Source organism: Pituophis catenifer, unplaced genomic scaffold, assembly GCF_029215685.1.
Source record: "Pituophis catenifer annectens isolate HBS135680 unplaced genomic scaffold, rPitCat1.0.hap2 SCAF_8, whole genome shotgun sequence".
NCBI lineage: Eukaryota > Metazoa > Chordata > Lepidosauria > Squamata > Colubridae > Pituophis > Pituophis catenifer.
The window spans coordinates 73,547,922-73,565,911 of record NW_027256888.1 but is presented as its reverse complement, the minus strand read 5'-3'; the positions used below and the strand labels follow the sequence as shown (position 1 = coordinate 73,565,911).

Genomic DNA, 17,990 nt, shown 5'->3' with positions numbered 1-17,990 from the left:
ATGAGAATGGAAAAGCTGGCCTTGAAAGGCAGCCTAAAGATAAATCAAAAGAACGAAAGAGCATGGCTGATTTTTCATATTATGACAGCAGCTGGCTAGAGTCAGCCTGAGTAATCATTCTGGTCAATGCACAACATGATGTACTAAGCACACCGATTCCCCAATCCTATGTAACTGGAACGAGAAACATTCTCACCTTGAGGCTTTCCGGACTCTGGCTTTTTCGAAAGAAAACCGAGGTTGCTCGGTTAGGTCATATGTCCGTGTCGTTGGCTCTGCAGACACCCCTTCCTTCGCACCTCTTCTCCTGTTGCTGCCTGCTGCCTGGCTGGCTCTGGGTGTCTCTGTAAGACTGGGGAAAAGGAAAGGATTTGTCCCTTGAGTGACCACGACATCTTGTAGTTTGTTCAGTTGGACGCATTTACACTTCAGCTCTTCGGTAAGGTCTCCGATGGTCTTCGTTTGCTTGGCGAGCTGCTCCTGAAGCTCTAAGATGTGATAGTTCCTCTCGTGTAGCTCTTCTTCCTGCCTCTTCAGTTCTTTCTCAAGCTCCCAAATCTTGTTTCTGAGAAGGTCTGCAGCTCCTGTGATCGTGCTGATGCTCAACCCCGGGTCTTTCAGGACCTTGCCGCAACTGGAACAACCGAAAGGACAGCTTCCGACGTGGCTGACCGACCTCCGCAGGTACCTGGGTTTCACCGAACCATTTCCCATTGGGGCTGGTGACCTAGGCAAAGGAAACAAGATCAAACCAAGTGACAATGTTGTACAAAAGGGTGAGGGTGTCATGGGAACAATCAGCACCTAGACTGGGCAGCCGTTGATCCAGGATGATATAAGGTCTCCTGCCTTGAGCAGAGGGTTGGACTAAATGACCTTGAAGGTCCCTGTGATTCTGTGAAAGATTTTTTCTAAATTATCTAACAATCTATCTATCTATCAATCTATCAATCTATCTATCTATCTATCTATCTATCTATCTATCATCTATCTATCCTGTTTCCCCCAGAAAATGAATCCTAGCATGATTTTTCAGGGTGCTCGTAATATAAGCTTTACCCCCAGTTGTCAACCATATGGGTGCATTTAGTACCGTATTTTCCCTAAAATAAGACCTAACCAGGAAATAAGCCCTAATGTGTCTTTTGGAGCAAAAATTAATATAAGACCCGGTCTTATTTTCGGGGAAACATGATCTCTCTCTCTCTCTCTCCCTCCCTCCCTCCCTCCCTCCCTCCCTCCCTCCATCATCTATCTATCTATCTATCTATCTATCTATCTATCTATCTATCTATCTATCTATCTATCATCATCTATCTATCCTGTTTCCCCCAGAAAAAAAGTCCTAGTATGGTTTTTCAGGATGCTCGTAATATAAGCTCTACCCCCCAAAATAAGCCCCAGTTGTCAGCCATATGGGTGCATTTAGTACCGTATTTTCCCCAAAATAAGACCTAACCAGGAAATAAGCCCTAATGCGTCTTTTGGAGCAAAAATTAATATCTATCTATCATCATCTATCTACATTACTTTTTAAGAATTCAGTACTATAGAAGTTAATAATTACAAGTAACTTGACTGGCCCATGACTGTTAGTAAAATAAATATATGCAATGTGAGAAAGCTTGTTTGGCAGAGAAAAAAAATATCCAATAAATACTATCAAGTTAACAGCAAGGAAATAAAAGAATTATCTATAATGAGAAAAGCTCCTGTTCCAGTGAATCAGCCAATATATACCATGTGTATATGTATGTTTCTTTGTTTTATTTGTATCCCACATTTACTGTTTTTACAATTAACTCAAGGTGGCAAATATATCCAGCAAGCCTTCCTCCTCTTCTTTTCCCCATCCTCAACGATCCTGTGAGGTGGGTTGGGCTGAAAAAAAGGGACTGGCCCAAAGTTATCCAGCTGGCTTTCATGGCTAAGGTGGGACTTTGGTGATTGGCCCAAAGTTACCTAGTTGGCTTTCGTGACTAAGGCAAGTCTTGAACTCATGGCTTCTTGTTTTCTAGCTGGGTGCCTTTAACTAACTAGCAGAATATTTGTTTTTGCCAACCACTTCAAACCAAAATCCTATGCAAATTTTTATTACAGTTTTCTCATACTCAGACTTAAAATTCTAAACTCAGATAATTGGCAGAAAACCAAACCAAAATTTAGAAATCTAGGACTGGAGAGGTGAGCTGAGGAAAGAAACCGTTTCCTTAATCCTTGTCAAAGAGCTGAAATTTTTCAAGGGGAAAATGAACATAAATTTGCACATCACACAGGGGTTTTTTTTTAAAAAAAAAAAAAGACAGAAACTGGGAAATCTCTGCAAATCAACAGAGCATTTTGCAAACCAAACCATCAGAGAGACAGAGATGCCAAAGTACTCAAACAGCCAGGTGTTTGTTCCCCCCCACCCAGTAATTCCTACCAATTTTGTCACCAAAGGATTTTCCTCATGCTGCTTCAATCTCATTTATTGTTCAGTGCTTTCACAGGCTCAACACATCTGGGCATCATGCAAGTTTAAAAGTCTTTTTTGACAGGGTATTTTTAGTGAGCAAAGCAACCTGGACAAAAATGAAACAATTCATAGATTATGTCCGCAGTATGGAGAAATCCTCAGATGTTGTGTGAATTGTTTTTGTTTTTTTTTCCCCACATGGCTAACATTTACTACTGCCTTCTGTTGAGGACCTGTATACTTCACGAGTCAAAAAGAGGGCTGTGAAAATATCTACAGATCCCTCACATCCTGGACATAAATTGCTTCAACTTCTACCCGCAAAATGACATTATAGACATTTTTATCAGGTCCGCCTGATTCACCAGTTGCGTCCCTTTCTGGATTGGGACTCGTTAAATACGGTCACTCATGCTCTCGTTACTTCCCGTCTGGACTACTGCAATGCTCTCTACATGGGGCTCCCCTTGAGGAGCACCCGGAGGCTCCAGCTGGTCCAGAATGCGGCCGCGTGGGTGGTTATGGGAGCGACGTGGCGCTCCCATGTGACCTCCCTCCTGCGCGAGCTGCACTGGCTCCCGGTGGTCTTCCGGGTCGCTTCAAGGTTTTGGTTACCACCTTTAGAGCGCTCCATGGCATCGGACCGGGGTATTTACGAGACCGCCTTCTGCTACCAATAGCCTCTCACCGACCAGTACGCTCCCATAGAGAGGGGCTCCTCAGGGTGCCGTCGGCCAAACAGTGTCGACTGGCGGCCCCTAGGGGGAGAGCCTTCTCTGTGGGGGCACCTACCATCTGGAACGAGCTCCCCCCAGAGATACGGAGGATCCCGGACCTGCACACGTTTCGTCGTGCTCTCAAAACTTTTTTATTTCAGCAGGCTGGCCTGGCCTAACTCTCCTCTTTTAAATTTTTAATTTGCGATTTTATAAATTGGGTGTTTTAATCTGTGTTTCGGCCAAAATATTTAATAATTTTAAGGGATTTTTTAATATTTGTATTGTTTGTATTTTATCTTGGCTGTTCACCGCCCTGAGTCCTTCGGGAGTAGAGCGGTATAGAAATTTGATTAAATAAATAAATAAATAAATAAATAAATAAATAAATAAATAAATAAATAAATAAATAAATAGAGCATTGTACACCAGAACAACTAGACACAAGGACAGTTTTCCCCACATGCCATCGCTCTATTAAACAACTAATTCCCACAACGCTGTCAAATTAACTACTAACACTATAGTACTATTCTTCTTCTCATCCTTCCTATTAACTATCTCCTTCTATTTATGACTATAATCTTGTTGCTTGTATCTTTATGATTTATATTTTTATTTAGTTTCCTAGTATGATTTGATTGCTTATTTAGTATCCTATGACTATCACTAAGTTTTGTATCTTATGATTCTTGATGAATGGATTTTTATATACACTGAGAGCTTATGCACTGAAGACAAATTCCTTGTGTGTCCAATCACACTTGGCCAATAAAGAATTCAATTCAATTCAATTCAATTCAATTCAATTCAATTCAATTCAATTCAATTCAATTCAATTCAATTCAATTCAATTCAATTCAATTCTACTCTACTCTACTCTACTCTACTCTACTCTACTCTACTCTACTCTACTCTACTCTACTCTATTCTGTAACCTGCTAATTTCAGGGAAGCCAAACAGCTTGGATTCAGAAAACTGGATATTCTCTTAGACAAAATGCCACAATTGTAAATGCATATAACCAAATAAATGAATTCTTTTTTTCTTTTCTTTGTGGTGTGACGTGGCCCTGTTTCCCAAGTCAAAAGATCTCCCAACTGGATACAGGTAAATGATCATTTCCTGCCAGAAGGAAGCACAAATCTAAGAACAAATTGAAGCTTGAAAATTACATCTGGCTGAGTTAATTGGCATCTTTCATGATAGGCTTAGCTCTGATGACTATTTTTATATCTTTCCATTACAACATCGAGCAAATAAAAATCTCCCTTTTAATTCAAACTGAATGGAATTCTCTTGCTTATAGGTAGCCCTCGACTTACAACACAGTTCGTTTAGTGACCATTCAGAGTTACAACGGCAGTGAAAAGACTGACTTATGGCCATTTTTCACACTTACGACTGTTGCAGCATCCCCATCAAAATTCAGATTCTTGGCAACTGACTCATATTTTGATGGCTGCAGTGTTCCCGGGGTGATGTGATCCCCCTTTGCAACTTTCTGACAAGCAAGTCAATGGGGAAGCCAGATTCACTTAACAACCGTGTTACTAATTTAACAATTGCAGTGATTCACTTAACAAGTGTGACAAGGAAGGTCGTAAAATCGGGCAGAATTGATTTAACAAATGTCTCACTTAGCAACAGACACTTTGCCTCAGTTTTGGATATAAGTCGAGGACTGCCTGTATTCAGCTTAACTGAAATGCAGTTTTCTTCCTGGCTTTGGACTCTGACTGGTCCAAATTTACTGAACGAACCTCTAGAGTAGAGAGGGAATTAGAATCAGAACCTCCCAACTCTTGGTCCAATCACTCCAACACGTGTTCCACATGATATTCTACATCAATGTTTCTCAACCTAGACACTTTCAAGATGCATGGACTTCAATTCCTAGAATTCCTCAGTCAGTCTGAGAGTTGAAGTCTAGGCATCTTAAGGGTGCCAAAGTAGATTAACACAGTTTTTCTTTTGGTAGAAATGCAGTTTTTAGAGAAGCAAAAAAGTAGAATAGAATGGAACGGAACGGAACGGAACGGAACGGAACGGAACGGAACAGAACAGAACAGAACAGAACAGAATAGAATAACAGAGTTGGAAAGGACCTTGGAGGTCTTCTAGTCCAACTCCCTGCTTAGGCAGGAAACCCTACGCCACTTCAGACAAATGGTTATCCAACATCTTCTTAAAAACGTATACAATCTCCTTGAAGCTACTATTTATTTCAGGAAAATGTTTTGTATAATGCTATGTTATCTTAACAAAAAGGTTTAGAGTAGAGTAGAGTAGAGTAGAGTAGAGTAGAGTAGAGTAGAGTAGAATAGAATAGAATAGAATAGAATAGAATAGAATAGAATAGAATAGAATAGAATAGAATAGAATAGAATAGAAAATATGGGATGGGATGGGATGGGATGGGATGGGATAGAAGAGAAGAGAAGAGAAGAGAAGAGAAGAGAAGAGAAGAGAAGAGAAGAGAAGAGAAGAGAAGAGAAGAGAAGAGAAGAGTTGGAAGGGACCTTGAAGGTCTTCTAGTCCAACTCCCTGCTTAGGCAGGATACCCTACACCACTTCAGACAAATGGTTATCCAACATCTTCTTAAAAACTTCCAGTGTTGGAGCATTCACAACTTCCGGAGGCAAGTTGTTGCACTGATTAATTGTTCTAACTGTCAGGAAATTTCTCCTTAGTTCTAAGTTGCTTCTCTCCTTGATTACTTTCCACCCATTGCTTCTTGTCCTGCCCTCAGGTGCTTTGGAGAAAAGCTTGACTCCCTCCCTCTTCTTTGTGGCAGACTCTGAGATATTGGAAGATTGCTATCATGTCTCCCCTAGTCCTTCTTTTCATTTAGACATACCCAGTTCCTGCAACCGTTCTTCGTATGTTTTAGCCTCCAGTCCCCTAATCATTTTGTTGCTCTTCTTTTCACTCTTTCTAGAGTCTCAACATCTTTTTTACATCGTGGCGACCAAAACTGGATGCCGTATTCCAAGTGTGGCCTTACCAAGGCATTATAAAGTGGTATTAACACTTCACGTGATCCTGATTCTATCCCTCTGTTTATGCAGCCCAGAACTGTCTTGTAAACACTTCCTCATCCCCAGCTCCCATGCTCTAAAATGTTGAAAAAACAGAACCCATCGAAATAGAGCTTGAAGGGATCTTGAACATCTTCTAGTGCAGCCCTCTGTTCAAGCAATCCTCTGCTATACAATTTGTGACAAATAACTGTTTAGTCTCTTCTTGAAGACCTCCAGTGATGAAGCACTCACAACTTCTGAAGTCCCCTCATGACTTGAACTTTTCCAGAAGGATCCATTGCATCTAACATCCACATTCACCCATAAACAGTGTTAACATTTCCTCAACCTGCTACATTGAAGTTGTACTGGATGATAAGCTACATGATGACAGGGGAGATGAATCAACCCAATTAAAGAGACACCAGACTGGAGAAATTGGACATACCTAGTAAACTTAAAGGGACACGGTGGCTCGGTGGCTAAAACGCTGAGCTTGTCAAGCAAAAGGTCGGCAGTTCAGCGGTTTGAATCCCTAGTGCTGCGTAACATAGTGAGCTCCCGTTACTTGTCCCAGCTTCTGCCAACCTAGCAGTTCGAAAGCATGTAAAAATGCAAGTAGAAAAATAGGGACCACCTTTGGTGGGAAGGTAACAGCGTTCCGTGCGCCTTTGGCATTTAGTCATGCCGGCCACATGACCACGGAGACGTCTTCGGACAGCTTTGAAATGGAGATGAGCACTGCCCCCTAGAGTCAGGAATGACTAGCATGTATGTGCGAGGGGAACCTTTATCTTTACTTAGTAAACTTGTAGTGATCACCAAAACTTTGATTGCACAGAGAAATAAAAACCTTCCATCTCTCTCTTTTGCTACAATGCTATTTCATTATCCGACGGAGGAACCCGAACGTGAGATGAAGTCACATCAGAACTTCACCTCTTCTCTTTCTTCTTCTACCGCAAGAATCAATAAAGACCCTTGTGATCCAACTCAAATCAAACCCTCCTGCTCCTTTGCTACATCTTGAGAATGGTTTGGCTCTCATCATCCTTGCACCCCACCGATAGAATGAGATAGTCAAACAGAATACTCCTATTACATAAACTTGATTTATCCCCGTACGCTATGGCATGGAGAAAGGGACAAAAATAAAAATAAAATAAAACCCACCCGGCATGGATTTATATCTCTTTGATGAAAATTATCCTGATCATAATCTCTTCCTTGACATTTTTGTCCAATCGGGAAGAAGGAGATCACAATTTGGTGCACACAAAAGCCTCTTCTTCCATGGACAAAATGAAGCATCTTTGGTGATTGTCTCCTGCCAGAATTAAGTGCCAGGAGACATGGGACTTCTCTGTGGTTCTCTGAACCTCGCTGTATTTTGAACAGCAACATGTGGTACCCAAAGCCCACCAATCTTGAAGTGAAACCTTTCTTCTATCCATGGGTCCTGAAGCAATGCCTAGGTTCCCTTCCAACAGAGGGCTGCCAGGCAGTGGCAAGCAAAGCATCTCTCACAGAGAACTTCTGCCTTAAACCACCCCACCCCGCCCCACCTCACCCCAAAGTGGGACGATAAAATGGGGAATGGGGGGTGCACTAAAACATCAGCCTAGTGGGTTGTTATTACAAACTTAACAATCAGCAAGCAGCTCAGGTCAACTAGCAGATTGTTCTCAAGGGGGTCGATCCTTCTGGACCCCTTCTTTCCTTCCTTCTCTCCCTCTCTTCTTTGCCCCTTCACCCCTTTCCTATCGTCTGGACCCCTTCCTTCCTTCCTTCCTTCCTTCCTTCCTTCCTTCCTTCCTTCCTTCCTTCCTTCCTTCTCTCCTTCCCTCCCTCCTTTACCCCTTCACCCCTTTCCTATCTTATGGACCCCTTCCTTCCTTCCTTCTTTCTCTCCCTCCTTCCTTCCCTCTCTCCCTCTCTCCTTTATCCCTTCATTCCTTTCTTATCTTATGGACCCCTTCCTCCCTTCTTTCCTTCCTTCTTTCCCTCCCTCCTTTACCTCTTCACCTCTTTCCTATCTTCTGGACCCCTTCCTTCCTTCCTTCCTTCCTTCCTTCCTTCCTTCCTTCCCTCCCTCCTTCCTTCTCTCCTCTCTCCTTTACCCCTTCACTCCTTTCTTATCTTCTGGACTCCTTCCTTCCTTCCTTCCTTCCTTCCTTCCTTCCTTCCTTCCTTCCTTCCTTCCTTCCTTCCTTCCTTCCTTCCTTCCCTCCCTCCCTCCCTCTCTCCCTCCCTTATCCTCTATCTATCATCTATCTATCTATCTATCTATCTATCTATCTATCTATCTATCTATCTATCTATCTATCTATCTATCTATCTCCATCCAACCAACCAACCATCCATCTATCCATCCATCTATTTCATTCTCACGACACCCCGCTGCACGTTACCCACGCGCGCTGGAGGCAGGTCACCAAGTGTGAGCGCGAGCGGGAGAGTCCCGTCCCGAAACGGAGACCAAAGTCGTCCGGCGGAAAGGAGGGGGCCGTCGCTTGCGCCCCCGACCGGCTTCGCCTCGCCTCGCCTCTCTCCAGCCCCGAGCAGCGGAACGGGATGCTCTCACCCCCCCCCCACCCCACCTCGCCCCGGCACCGCGGCGCCTCCGTCCTCCACCCGTGAACTGCCGGCAAGGGTCCGCGGGCGCACCCCGACATTTCCAACCCCCCCCCCAAGGTCTTGCAGCGCGCGCGCCTGCGTCCTCCTCGCCTCTCCTTCCCGCAGCTTCGCCGCCTTTGCCGTACTCACCTGCCCCGCTCGAGCGGGCGGGCGGGCAGCCCTCCCCGCAGCTCTCCCCCTCCCTCTCCCGGCCGCTTCCTTCGCCTTCGGATAAGACGGAGCCGGCCGGCAGCGTCCAGCGAGCGAAAAGCAGCCAGGCGGACCGGCAGTGCGCAGAAGGCGGGCAGCGCGTCGCGTGGGCACCGCTGCCGCCGCCCCGACTGCTCGGGAGAGCCGAGGAGGACCGTCAGGCACGCAGGCTGGAGGGGAGGGGGGGTGGAGGAGGGTGGAGGAGGGGCGAGGGACCGGCCCGCCTGGGCGAAGGGAGGCAGCGGCGCCACCTCGGGCCCGCGCGCCAAGGACCCGCTTGTTTACTCCGGGAGGGCGCGCGGCACCCTGGAGGGCGAGGAGCCCGGAGGGCCGGCTCGGTGGGATCCCCACGTGCTCTGCTGAGGGGGAGGATTTGCAGGTGTGAATGAGGTAGTCTTAAGTGGAGGGGGGGTTCTTTCTTTCTTTCTTTCTTTCTTTCTTTCTTTCTTTCTTTCTTTCTTTCTTTCTTTCTTTCTTTCTTTCTTTTCCTCACTTATTTCCTTCCTTCTCTTTCTTTTCCTTCCTTCCATCCGTCTTTTCCTTCCTTCCGTCCCTTTTTCTTTTCCTGCCTTCCTTCCTTCCCTTTTTCTTTTCCTTCCTTCCTATTCTTTATTTTCTTTCCCTCCTTCCTTCCGTCTTTTCCTTCCTTCCTTCCCTTTTTCTTTTCCTTCCTTTCCTCTTTCCCTCCCTCCCTCCATCCATTCCTTCCTTATCGTTTTCTTTTCCTTCCTTTTCTTTTCCTTCCTTCCCTCCTTCCATTCATCTTTTCCTTCCTTCCTTCCCTCCCTCCCTCCTTCTTCTAGCTTTAACCAGAAGCCAACACAAGTTTGTCAAAAACAGATCATGCCAAACCCTTCCTTATCGTTTTCTTTTCACTTCTTTCCTTCCTTCCTTTTCTTTTCCTTCCTTCCCTCCTTCCATTCATCTTTTCCTTCCTTCCCTCCCTCCCTCCTTCTTCTAGCTTTAACCAGAAGCCAACACAAGTTTGTCAAAAACAGACCATGCCAAACCCTTCCTTATTGTTTTCTTTTCACTTCTTTCCTTCCTTCTTTTTCTTTTCCTTCCTTCCCTCCTTCCATTCATCTTTTCCTTCCTTCCTTCCCTCCCTCCCTCCCTCCTTCTTCTAGCTTTAACCAGAAGCCAACACAAGTTTGTCAAAAACATATCATGCCAAACCCTTCCTTATCGTTTTCTTTTCCTCACTTCTTTCCTTCCTTCTTTTTCTTTTCCTTCCTTTTCTTTTCCTTCCTTCCCTCCTTCCATTCGTCTTTTCCTTCCTTCCTCCCTTCCCTCCCTCCCTCCTTCTTCTAGCTTTAACCAGAAGCCAGCACAAGTTTGTCAAAAACATATCATGCCAAACCCTTCCTTATCGTTTTCTTTTCCTCACTTCTTTCCTTCCTTCTTGTTCTTTTCCTTCCTTTTCTTTTCCTTCCTTCCCTCCTTCCATTCATCTTTTCCTTCCTTCCTTCCTTCCCTCCCTCCCTCCTTCTTCTAGCTTTAACCAGAAGCCAGCACAAGTTTGTCAAAAACATATCATGCCAAACCACTCTTATTTCATTCTTTGACAAAGTGACTAAATTAGTAAACCAGCAAAATGCTGTGGACATAGTATACTTGGATTTCAGCAAGGCATTTGACAGAGTAGACCACAACCTACTTCTTGGTAAGCTAGAAAAAAAAAAGTGAGATGGAGAGCATCACCACCAGGTGGATTTGTAACTGGCTGACAAACTGCACTCAACAAATAGTCCTTAATGGTACTACATCTACATGGAGGGAAGGAAGGAAGCAGTGGGGTACCACAAGGTTCCATCGTAGGCCCAGTACAATGTCTTCATAAATGACTTAGATGAGGGAATAGAAGGGGACCCCATGTAATTTGCAGATGTCACTAAGCTGGTAGGAATAGCCAACAACGCAGAAGACAAGCTCAGGATCCAAAAAGATCTTGAACTTATCCAACAACATGAAACTTAATGTGGAGAAAAGCAAGGTTTTACACCTACGCAGGAAAAACCAAAGATACAAGTACAGATCATTAGGCTAACCCTGGCTGAAAAACAGTAACTGTGAGAGGGACCTTGAAGTCCTAGTGGACGGTCATTTAAACTTGAGACAGCAATATGCTGCGGCAACCCAAAAGCCAATGCAATCCTTGGTTGAATAAACAAGAGACGTAGAATCAAAAACATGTAACGTATTAGTACCGCTTTATAAATCATTAGTAAGGCCACACCTGGAATACTACATCCAGTTTTGGTCACTACGTTACAAAAAAGATGCTGAGACTTTGGGAAAAGTGCAAAGAAGAGCAACTAAGATGATTAAGAGCCTGGAGACAAAAACATGAAGAACAGTTGCAGGAACTGGGTATGGCTAGTCTAGAGAAAAGAAGGACTAGGGGTGACATGATAGCACTCTTCCAGTATTTGAGGTGCTGCCACAGAGAGGAGGGGGGTTCAACCTGTTTTCCAAAGCACCCGAAAGCCAGAGAAGGAACAAAGGATGGAAACTAATCAAGGAGAGAAGCAATTTGGAATTAAGGAGAAACTTTCTATCAGTGAGGAATGGCTTGCCTTCAGAACTCATGGTTGCTTCATCACTGGAGGTTTAAGAAAAAATAGGACAGTCATCTGTTCTGAAAAAGCATAGGGTCTCTTGGTTAAGCAGGGGGCTGGATTAGAAGACCTCCAAAGTCCCTTCCATCAGCTCTATTCTGATTGATGGATTCTCTTTCTTTTCCTTCCAACCTCCCTCCTTTTTTTCTCTTTCTCATTTGCTCTCCCTTTTTCCTTCCTTCCTTCCTCTTTCCCCCTCTCCTCTCCTCTCTTTTCTTTCTTTCTTTTCTATTTCTACCTCTTTTCCTTCCTTCCTTCCTTCTTTCTTTCCTTCCTTCCTTCCTCTCTCCCCCCTCCTCTCCCTTTTGTTTCTTTCTTTTCTATTTCTACCTCTTTTCCTTTCCTTTCCTTTCCTTTCCTTTCCTTTCCTTTCCTTTCCTTTCCTTTCCTTTCCTTTCCTTTCCTTTCCTTTCCTTCCCTTCCCTTCCCTTCCCTTCCCTTCCCTCCCCTCCCCTCCCCTCCCCTCCCCTCCCCTCCCCTCCTTCCTTCCTTCCCATCTCAGCTTCTCCTATTCAGCCTGTCCCTACAGGCAATGCCAGAATGAATGCCGCCTATTTGTATTGCTAATATTTCTTTTTTAAAATGTATGCTGCCCATTCCTCTTTAGGGCATTAACTGACTTACAAGTAATGGTGCCCATAATCCTGTTTCCACCCAGGCTGAGAAGGTCTTTAAAAACTCTGTTAGAATCCCTAAGAGAGGCTGAGTTTGACTCAGGATAACGTAAGATCAAATGAATCTGTGAATGCCTCTTTTAGAAGGCCTAGTTTTTCCTTTTGTCTTAATTTCACACGTGCAAAGCTCCTGTTGAGGTCTGCAACGCAACTGCAGACTTAAATCTTCCAGAAACCAGCTTGACATACAGAATCTTTAATGATTAACCAGATAAGTATGTTTATTGGCAAAGGATTTTAAAATATCTGAGCTTGAGATAGTTATGTGTGCCAAACTACACACAGTTTACATAACGGTTGAAACTTGTTAATAATCTATTATGCCTTAGATATTTTCTGTAGCGGGGAGCAACATGAGAGAGACTTTTCCATCACAGCTGAGAAACTACCAAAAGGAAGCACATTGGAGAAAAAAAAACCAAAGCCATTACAGGAAAAGAAGAATTACAAAATTAATGCATCCTATAATTTTTATTAATTTATATCCCACCTTTATTATTTTTATAAATAAATCAAGGCAGTGAACATAACTGATACTCCTGCCTTCTTCTATTTTCCCCACAACAACAAACCTGTGAGGGAGAAAATGTCCCCAATCCAAAGTCACCCAGTTGGCTCTCATGGCTAAAGTGGGATTAGAACTCAGTGTCTCCTGGTGATTGGACCAGAGTCACCCAGCTGGCTTTCATGCCTAAGGCAGAACTATAACTTACAGTCTCCCAGTTCCTAACCCGGTGCCTTAACCACTACTAAACTAAACTGGCATAATACTGTTGGAAGAAATGTCCACCTGGGTTCAGTTCCAAGTGGGGAGAAAGACACTGGAAACATGCAGGCTGATTGGAAAGATGGTTTAATGGTGGACAGGACCACATGGTTTGAGGTCCTGGGCAATCAAGCACATGGGTGAGAGAGAGATTTATATCCTCTCTTGGGCCCCGCACTAGAGCTTCCTGTTCCTGTGTAAGAAATGTATTCTGATTGGTTGTCAGACTCCCAAGGGGGCATGCAGGGGTACGTTTGTAGGTTGTCTTGAGCCCCAGGCTTGGTTGAATCTTGCTGGGTGATTTAATCTTCCCAGGTGCCATTTGGGGAGATGGGTAAGGGCTAATCCTATTATGTCCTGAGGGTGAATGTCTTGTGTTGTAGATAAGCTGGCCCAGACTTTTGTCTTGTAGATAGGATGGCCCAGTCTTTCTGGGGCTATTAACAAAGCTGGGGGCTGCTTTCCAAGAGCATGTGTATCCTTTTCTCATCCAGGGAGGTATAATATTGCCTTTTTAAATATTTCCTAGAATACTTCATTTGTCTAGGAGAAGGGTGGGTGCTAACTTCCTACAATACAATATTGCAAAGATATGGTGCTGAGACTGGAGTCCTATGAATCTTTATTTCATTCATTCATTCAGTTGAAACCGTTACTATTTCCCATATGGGGGTCTGAGACGAGAAAAAAATATACAATCACAAGATTTGCAAAGCAGGAAGGACGGCAACAGATTATTATGGTCTGTTCCCCTGGTAAATTTCTGCCCTTTATGGAGCTAATAAGGGAACCAGAAACGTTGATGTAACTCTCCTCTCACAGTCCTGAAACATCTATGAGTTCTCCAGTTGTTCACTAAAATTATTCTAATTGCTACCTCTGATCAAAGGGCTCTACATGCAACCAAATCCTCCCAGCAATATTCCTTGGTGCCTTGCCCTGCCTTGTTCCTCTCGATCATTTTACTTTGTTCTAATTAAAAATGACAAAGTTATTACATAAAATTCACTAATTGTGCCTTTACAGCTTTTCTCGGTACTTCGAGATGCAAATCCCAGGGACGATGCTGAGAGAATTTATGCAGAAGGGAAAATATATATATATATAGGCCACAAATAGGAAGTGGCATAATTAAACCATGATATGCAGAAGAATACTGGCAGGGAAGCAGCTAACAACCACCGCCTCTTAGGATTACACTGTACGTAAATGTTGTTGCTTGTTTCGATGAGTGTTTTCGTTTGTAGAAAAAACAACTACCAGATCCCAAATGTCAACTTTATGTTAATAGCCACTTGCAGAATTGGTTTTTATGCATTACTGCAAATTGTGCCTTTTGGGGCAGACAAGAAATCCTGCTGGGGAAAAAAAAAAATGTTTGCACCCAAACCGCAACTCTCTTCTCCCCTCAAATACATCTGACCAATAGTCTGTAGAGATTCTCAGACTGTTGTGGTCCGCCAGCAGCCTGCGGAGCTGGCAGCGGAGTTGGACAGCGATGAGGCTGAGGAAGAACATGGGCCAGTCCTGGAGGCTGGGGAAGGCCCAGATGAGGGCTCTGCGTCAGAGGCAGAGATAGGGCCAGGGCCATCAGGGAGTGATGTGCGGACTTCGGAGCCTCCAGAGGCTGACAGTAGAGAGGCAGAGGAACAAGAGGAGCCTGTTCCTAGTGCACATATGAGAAGAGCTGCCAGAAGGCAGGAACAGATACAGCAGAGAGGACAACTCGGGAGTAGGGCCAAGAGATGATTGGCCCCTCCCATAAGGCTTAAAAGACCAGCAACGGCTCTTGGCCTCTTTGCCGGAAAACAATGTTGAGAGAATTGCTTCTTGTTTCACTATATTCAGTTCTTGTCGGCGTCTTCTGCTTCTGAACTTTTGTCAAGAAAAGCCTTTGGCAGTTTGTCTAATTAGCCCAAGGTCGGTGATAAACTGAGGAATGGTGTTTTGAAGAATTTGCTTTAATTTAGTTTGGACTACGCTGAGAATGAGTTAATTCTCAGCTGTTCTAATCAAGTCTGTTTGTTTTCGAACTGTTTGTATTTAATACTAACTACTTGGGCCTGGGTCACAACACAGACATCCAGGTCATGGTTGCCCCAAAGGTTTTTTTTTCAGGAGGCAACTGTTTTTTTTTCTTTTGAAGACATTTCACTTCCCATCCAAGAAGCCTCTTCAGCTCTGACAGAATAGTGGGGAATGGAAGGATTTATATTCCTTGCAGACAGCTGGTCATTTGCATCCTTTTAGAGGGTCGTTGAGACCACTTGGAGGTTTGTCTGTGTCCTCAGGGTCACCTGAGTAGTGCTAATGGTTTCTGCAGCCTGCAATTTTTTTCCTCTGGAAATCCATTCCTACTCCCACACCATTCAAAGGGGGTTCATCCCAAATTGTATAGCTAAATGTCTGTAGAGATTTTCAGTCATCTAGGTCATGGTTGTCCCAAAGGTGCTTTTTTAGGAGGCAACTGGACTTCCTTGTTTTTTCTTTGAAGACTAAAAGGATGCAAATGACCGGCTGTCTGCAAGCGATATAAATCCTTCCATTCCCCATTATCCTGTCAGAGCTGAAGAGGCTTCTTGGATGAGAAGCGAAACGTCTTCAAAGAAAATCAAGGAAGTCCAGTTGCTTCCAGAAAAAGCACCTTTTGGGACATCTGACCAATGTCACATGTAGAGGCAGTCCTCGGTTAGCATCCACAATGGAAACAGTTGCTAAGTGAAACTGCAACTGTGCATACGATCTCACTTCAGAATTCCTTTGCTTCGCAAAGATTGCAAATGCGAGGGTTGGTTGCAAAGTTATATTCTCACCACTGTCATTAACTCCAAACTGTTGCTAAAGAAGGCAGACTCTAAATGAGCCAGGCAGAGTACCAGTGCAGAATTTTTTTAAAAAAAATGTCCCCCAAATATTGCAGAGTCCTCTTGATATGCATGAGTTACCTGAATCTGACTGAGAAGAGAACCCTACTTTTCACCATCCAAATTAGTTTGCCTTTCCCGCCTCTTGAAAAGCAAAATTACTTCGTTTTTTAACAAGTGTGAACAGTCCAAAGATGTGTTTATGGAACGTAAAGTTTCTACATGGAAGGTTTTGAATCAGCCCCAATCAGGGTTACATCCCACAGTTTTCTTTTCAATAAGACCCTTAGAAGAGAACACATTGCAACAAATAGCAAAAGAAAAAAAATGTCAGCATCATAATGAAACAGAAGGGACAATTGAAAGGGACAATTTCGCTGGTGTTTGGAGCAGGGGTGAGTTCTACTTACCTTTACTACCGGTTCGCAATAGGATCGCCGATGATGATATCCGGGGCAGTGGGCGGGGCCTCCTGCCGGTTTTACTACTGGTTCTTGCGAACCGGTCCGAACTGGGAGCAACCCATCACTGGTTTGGAAGCTTCTGGGCCTTTTACAGATATGTTAATTAATATTTGGAGAAGACCTGGTGCTGTTTTGTAGTACAGGATACCTCTACCTGAAAAGCTTGCAATTTTTCTGTCCGAATAACTATTAAGACAGTGTTGACTTCTTTCAATTGTTGGATGTAGTCCCTGTAGTTTTCCTGGCAAGATTTTGGAAGCGGTTTGCCATTGCCTCCTTTCCAGGGTCGAGAGAAAGTGACTGGCTCAAAGTCAACCAGCTGGCTTAATGTCTTAAGGCAGGACTAGAATTCACAGTCTCTCAATTTCTAACCTTCTAGCCTTAACTACTACATGAGAACAGCTCTACATATTAGTCATATCTCCTTCCAAAATCTAATTTAATACTGTAGTTAGGCCAATTTCAGAAGATTACAAAATAATCAAATGTATATAGTAGATGGGAAGGGATGTTGGAGATCCCTGAGTCCAGCCTCCTGGTCACGAGGGAACAATGGATCTCATCTCATCCTTTAGCAGGGGTGTCAAACTCGATTTCATTAAGGATTGCATCAGGGTTGTGTTTGACCTCAGGGGGCCGAATGAGTGTGGGCGGGGTGCAGGGGTGAAATTCAGGTTCTGACAGGTTCTGGAGAACCAATAGAAATTTTGAGTAGTTCAGAGAAACAGCAAATACCACCTCTGGCTGGCCCAGAGGAGGGTGGGAATGGAGATTTTGCAGTATCCTTGCCCTGCCACGCCCACCAAGCCACGCCCACAGAACCAATAGTAAAAATAATTGAATTTCACCACTGGCGTGGTGGGCGTCGCCAGCTCAACATCCTGCAGCCCTCTGCCAGTGAAAATGGAGCCCGGGAAGGCTGCACACCGTCCTCCCAAGCTCCGTTTTCACTGACAGAGGCACTGTGGGCCGGTCCTTCGCTGTTTCCAGGGCGGCCCTGTGGCCCAGATCTAAGCACCCCACCGGCCGGATCCGGCCCCCAAGCCTTGAGTTTGACACTCTTGGTTTAGTGGCATGCCCTGTCAGTCTTCTTGGGAATGGTCCTGGAGGTTGTTGGTTGGGCTGTTTACTGTTAGCTTGTTTGGCAATTCCTTAATTGGGATATTGTTTACTTCTTGACTGTTGTGTGACCTTAATCTTGGCCCTTAATCTATGCTTATCTGGGTGATTGCTATGGGGAAATGTTTGGGTTTTTAGTTCCAAAAGACTTCTTGATTGCCTTTTTAATACAGTATGTAGATAATACTTGCCTATGTGTCTATTGATGGCTAATTTGTCAGCATGCCAGGCTTCTAGAAATTCTGTAGTGTTTTGGACTTAGCTTGACTTCTCCTTTATCAGACGTGGTTAAATGTAGGACCACATTTGTTCTATAGAATCTGGTGTCAGGAAAACTTCAAAAAAGCAGCAGATACTTTGAGAGAGTTGTGCGGTGGTAGATTTTTGTGACTTCCACACCAGTGAGTTTTCTCCTCCTTCTATCCTTTGACATTGTGGTTGTTATTGTTGCACATTACTT

General features: G+C 44.1%; 1 protein-coding gene across 1 annotated transcript in view; it reads right to left on the bottom strand.

The window, feature by feature from the left end:
* The window catches only part of PRKG2 (protein kinase cGMP-dependent 2), an 88,628-nt gene extending 87,914 nt beyond the window's left edge, over nucleotides 1–714 (bottom strand). Inside the window, exon 1 of the mRNA XM_070948122.1 lies at nucleotides 197–714. Within this exon, the coding sequence (XP_070804223.1) occupies nucleotides 197–714 (518 nt within the window). The remainder of the gene's footprint in view (nucleotides 1–196) is intronic.
* Nucleotides 715–17,990: the final 17,276 nt, after the last annotated feature.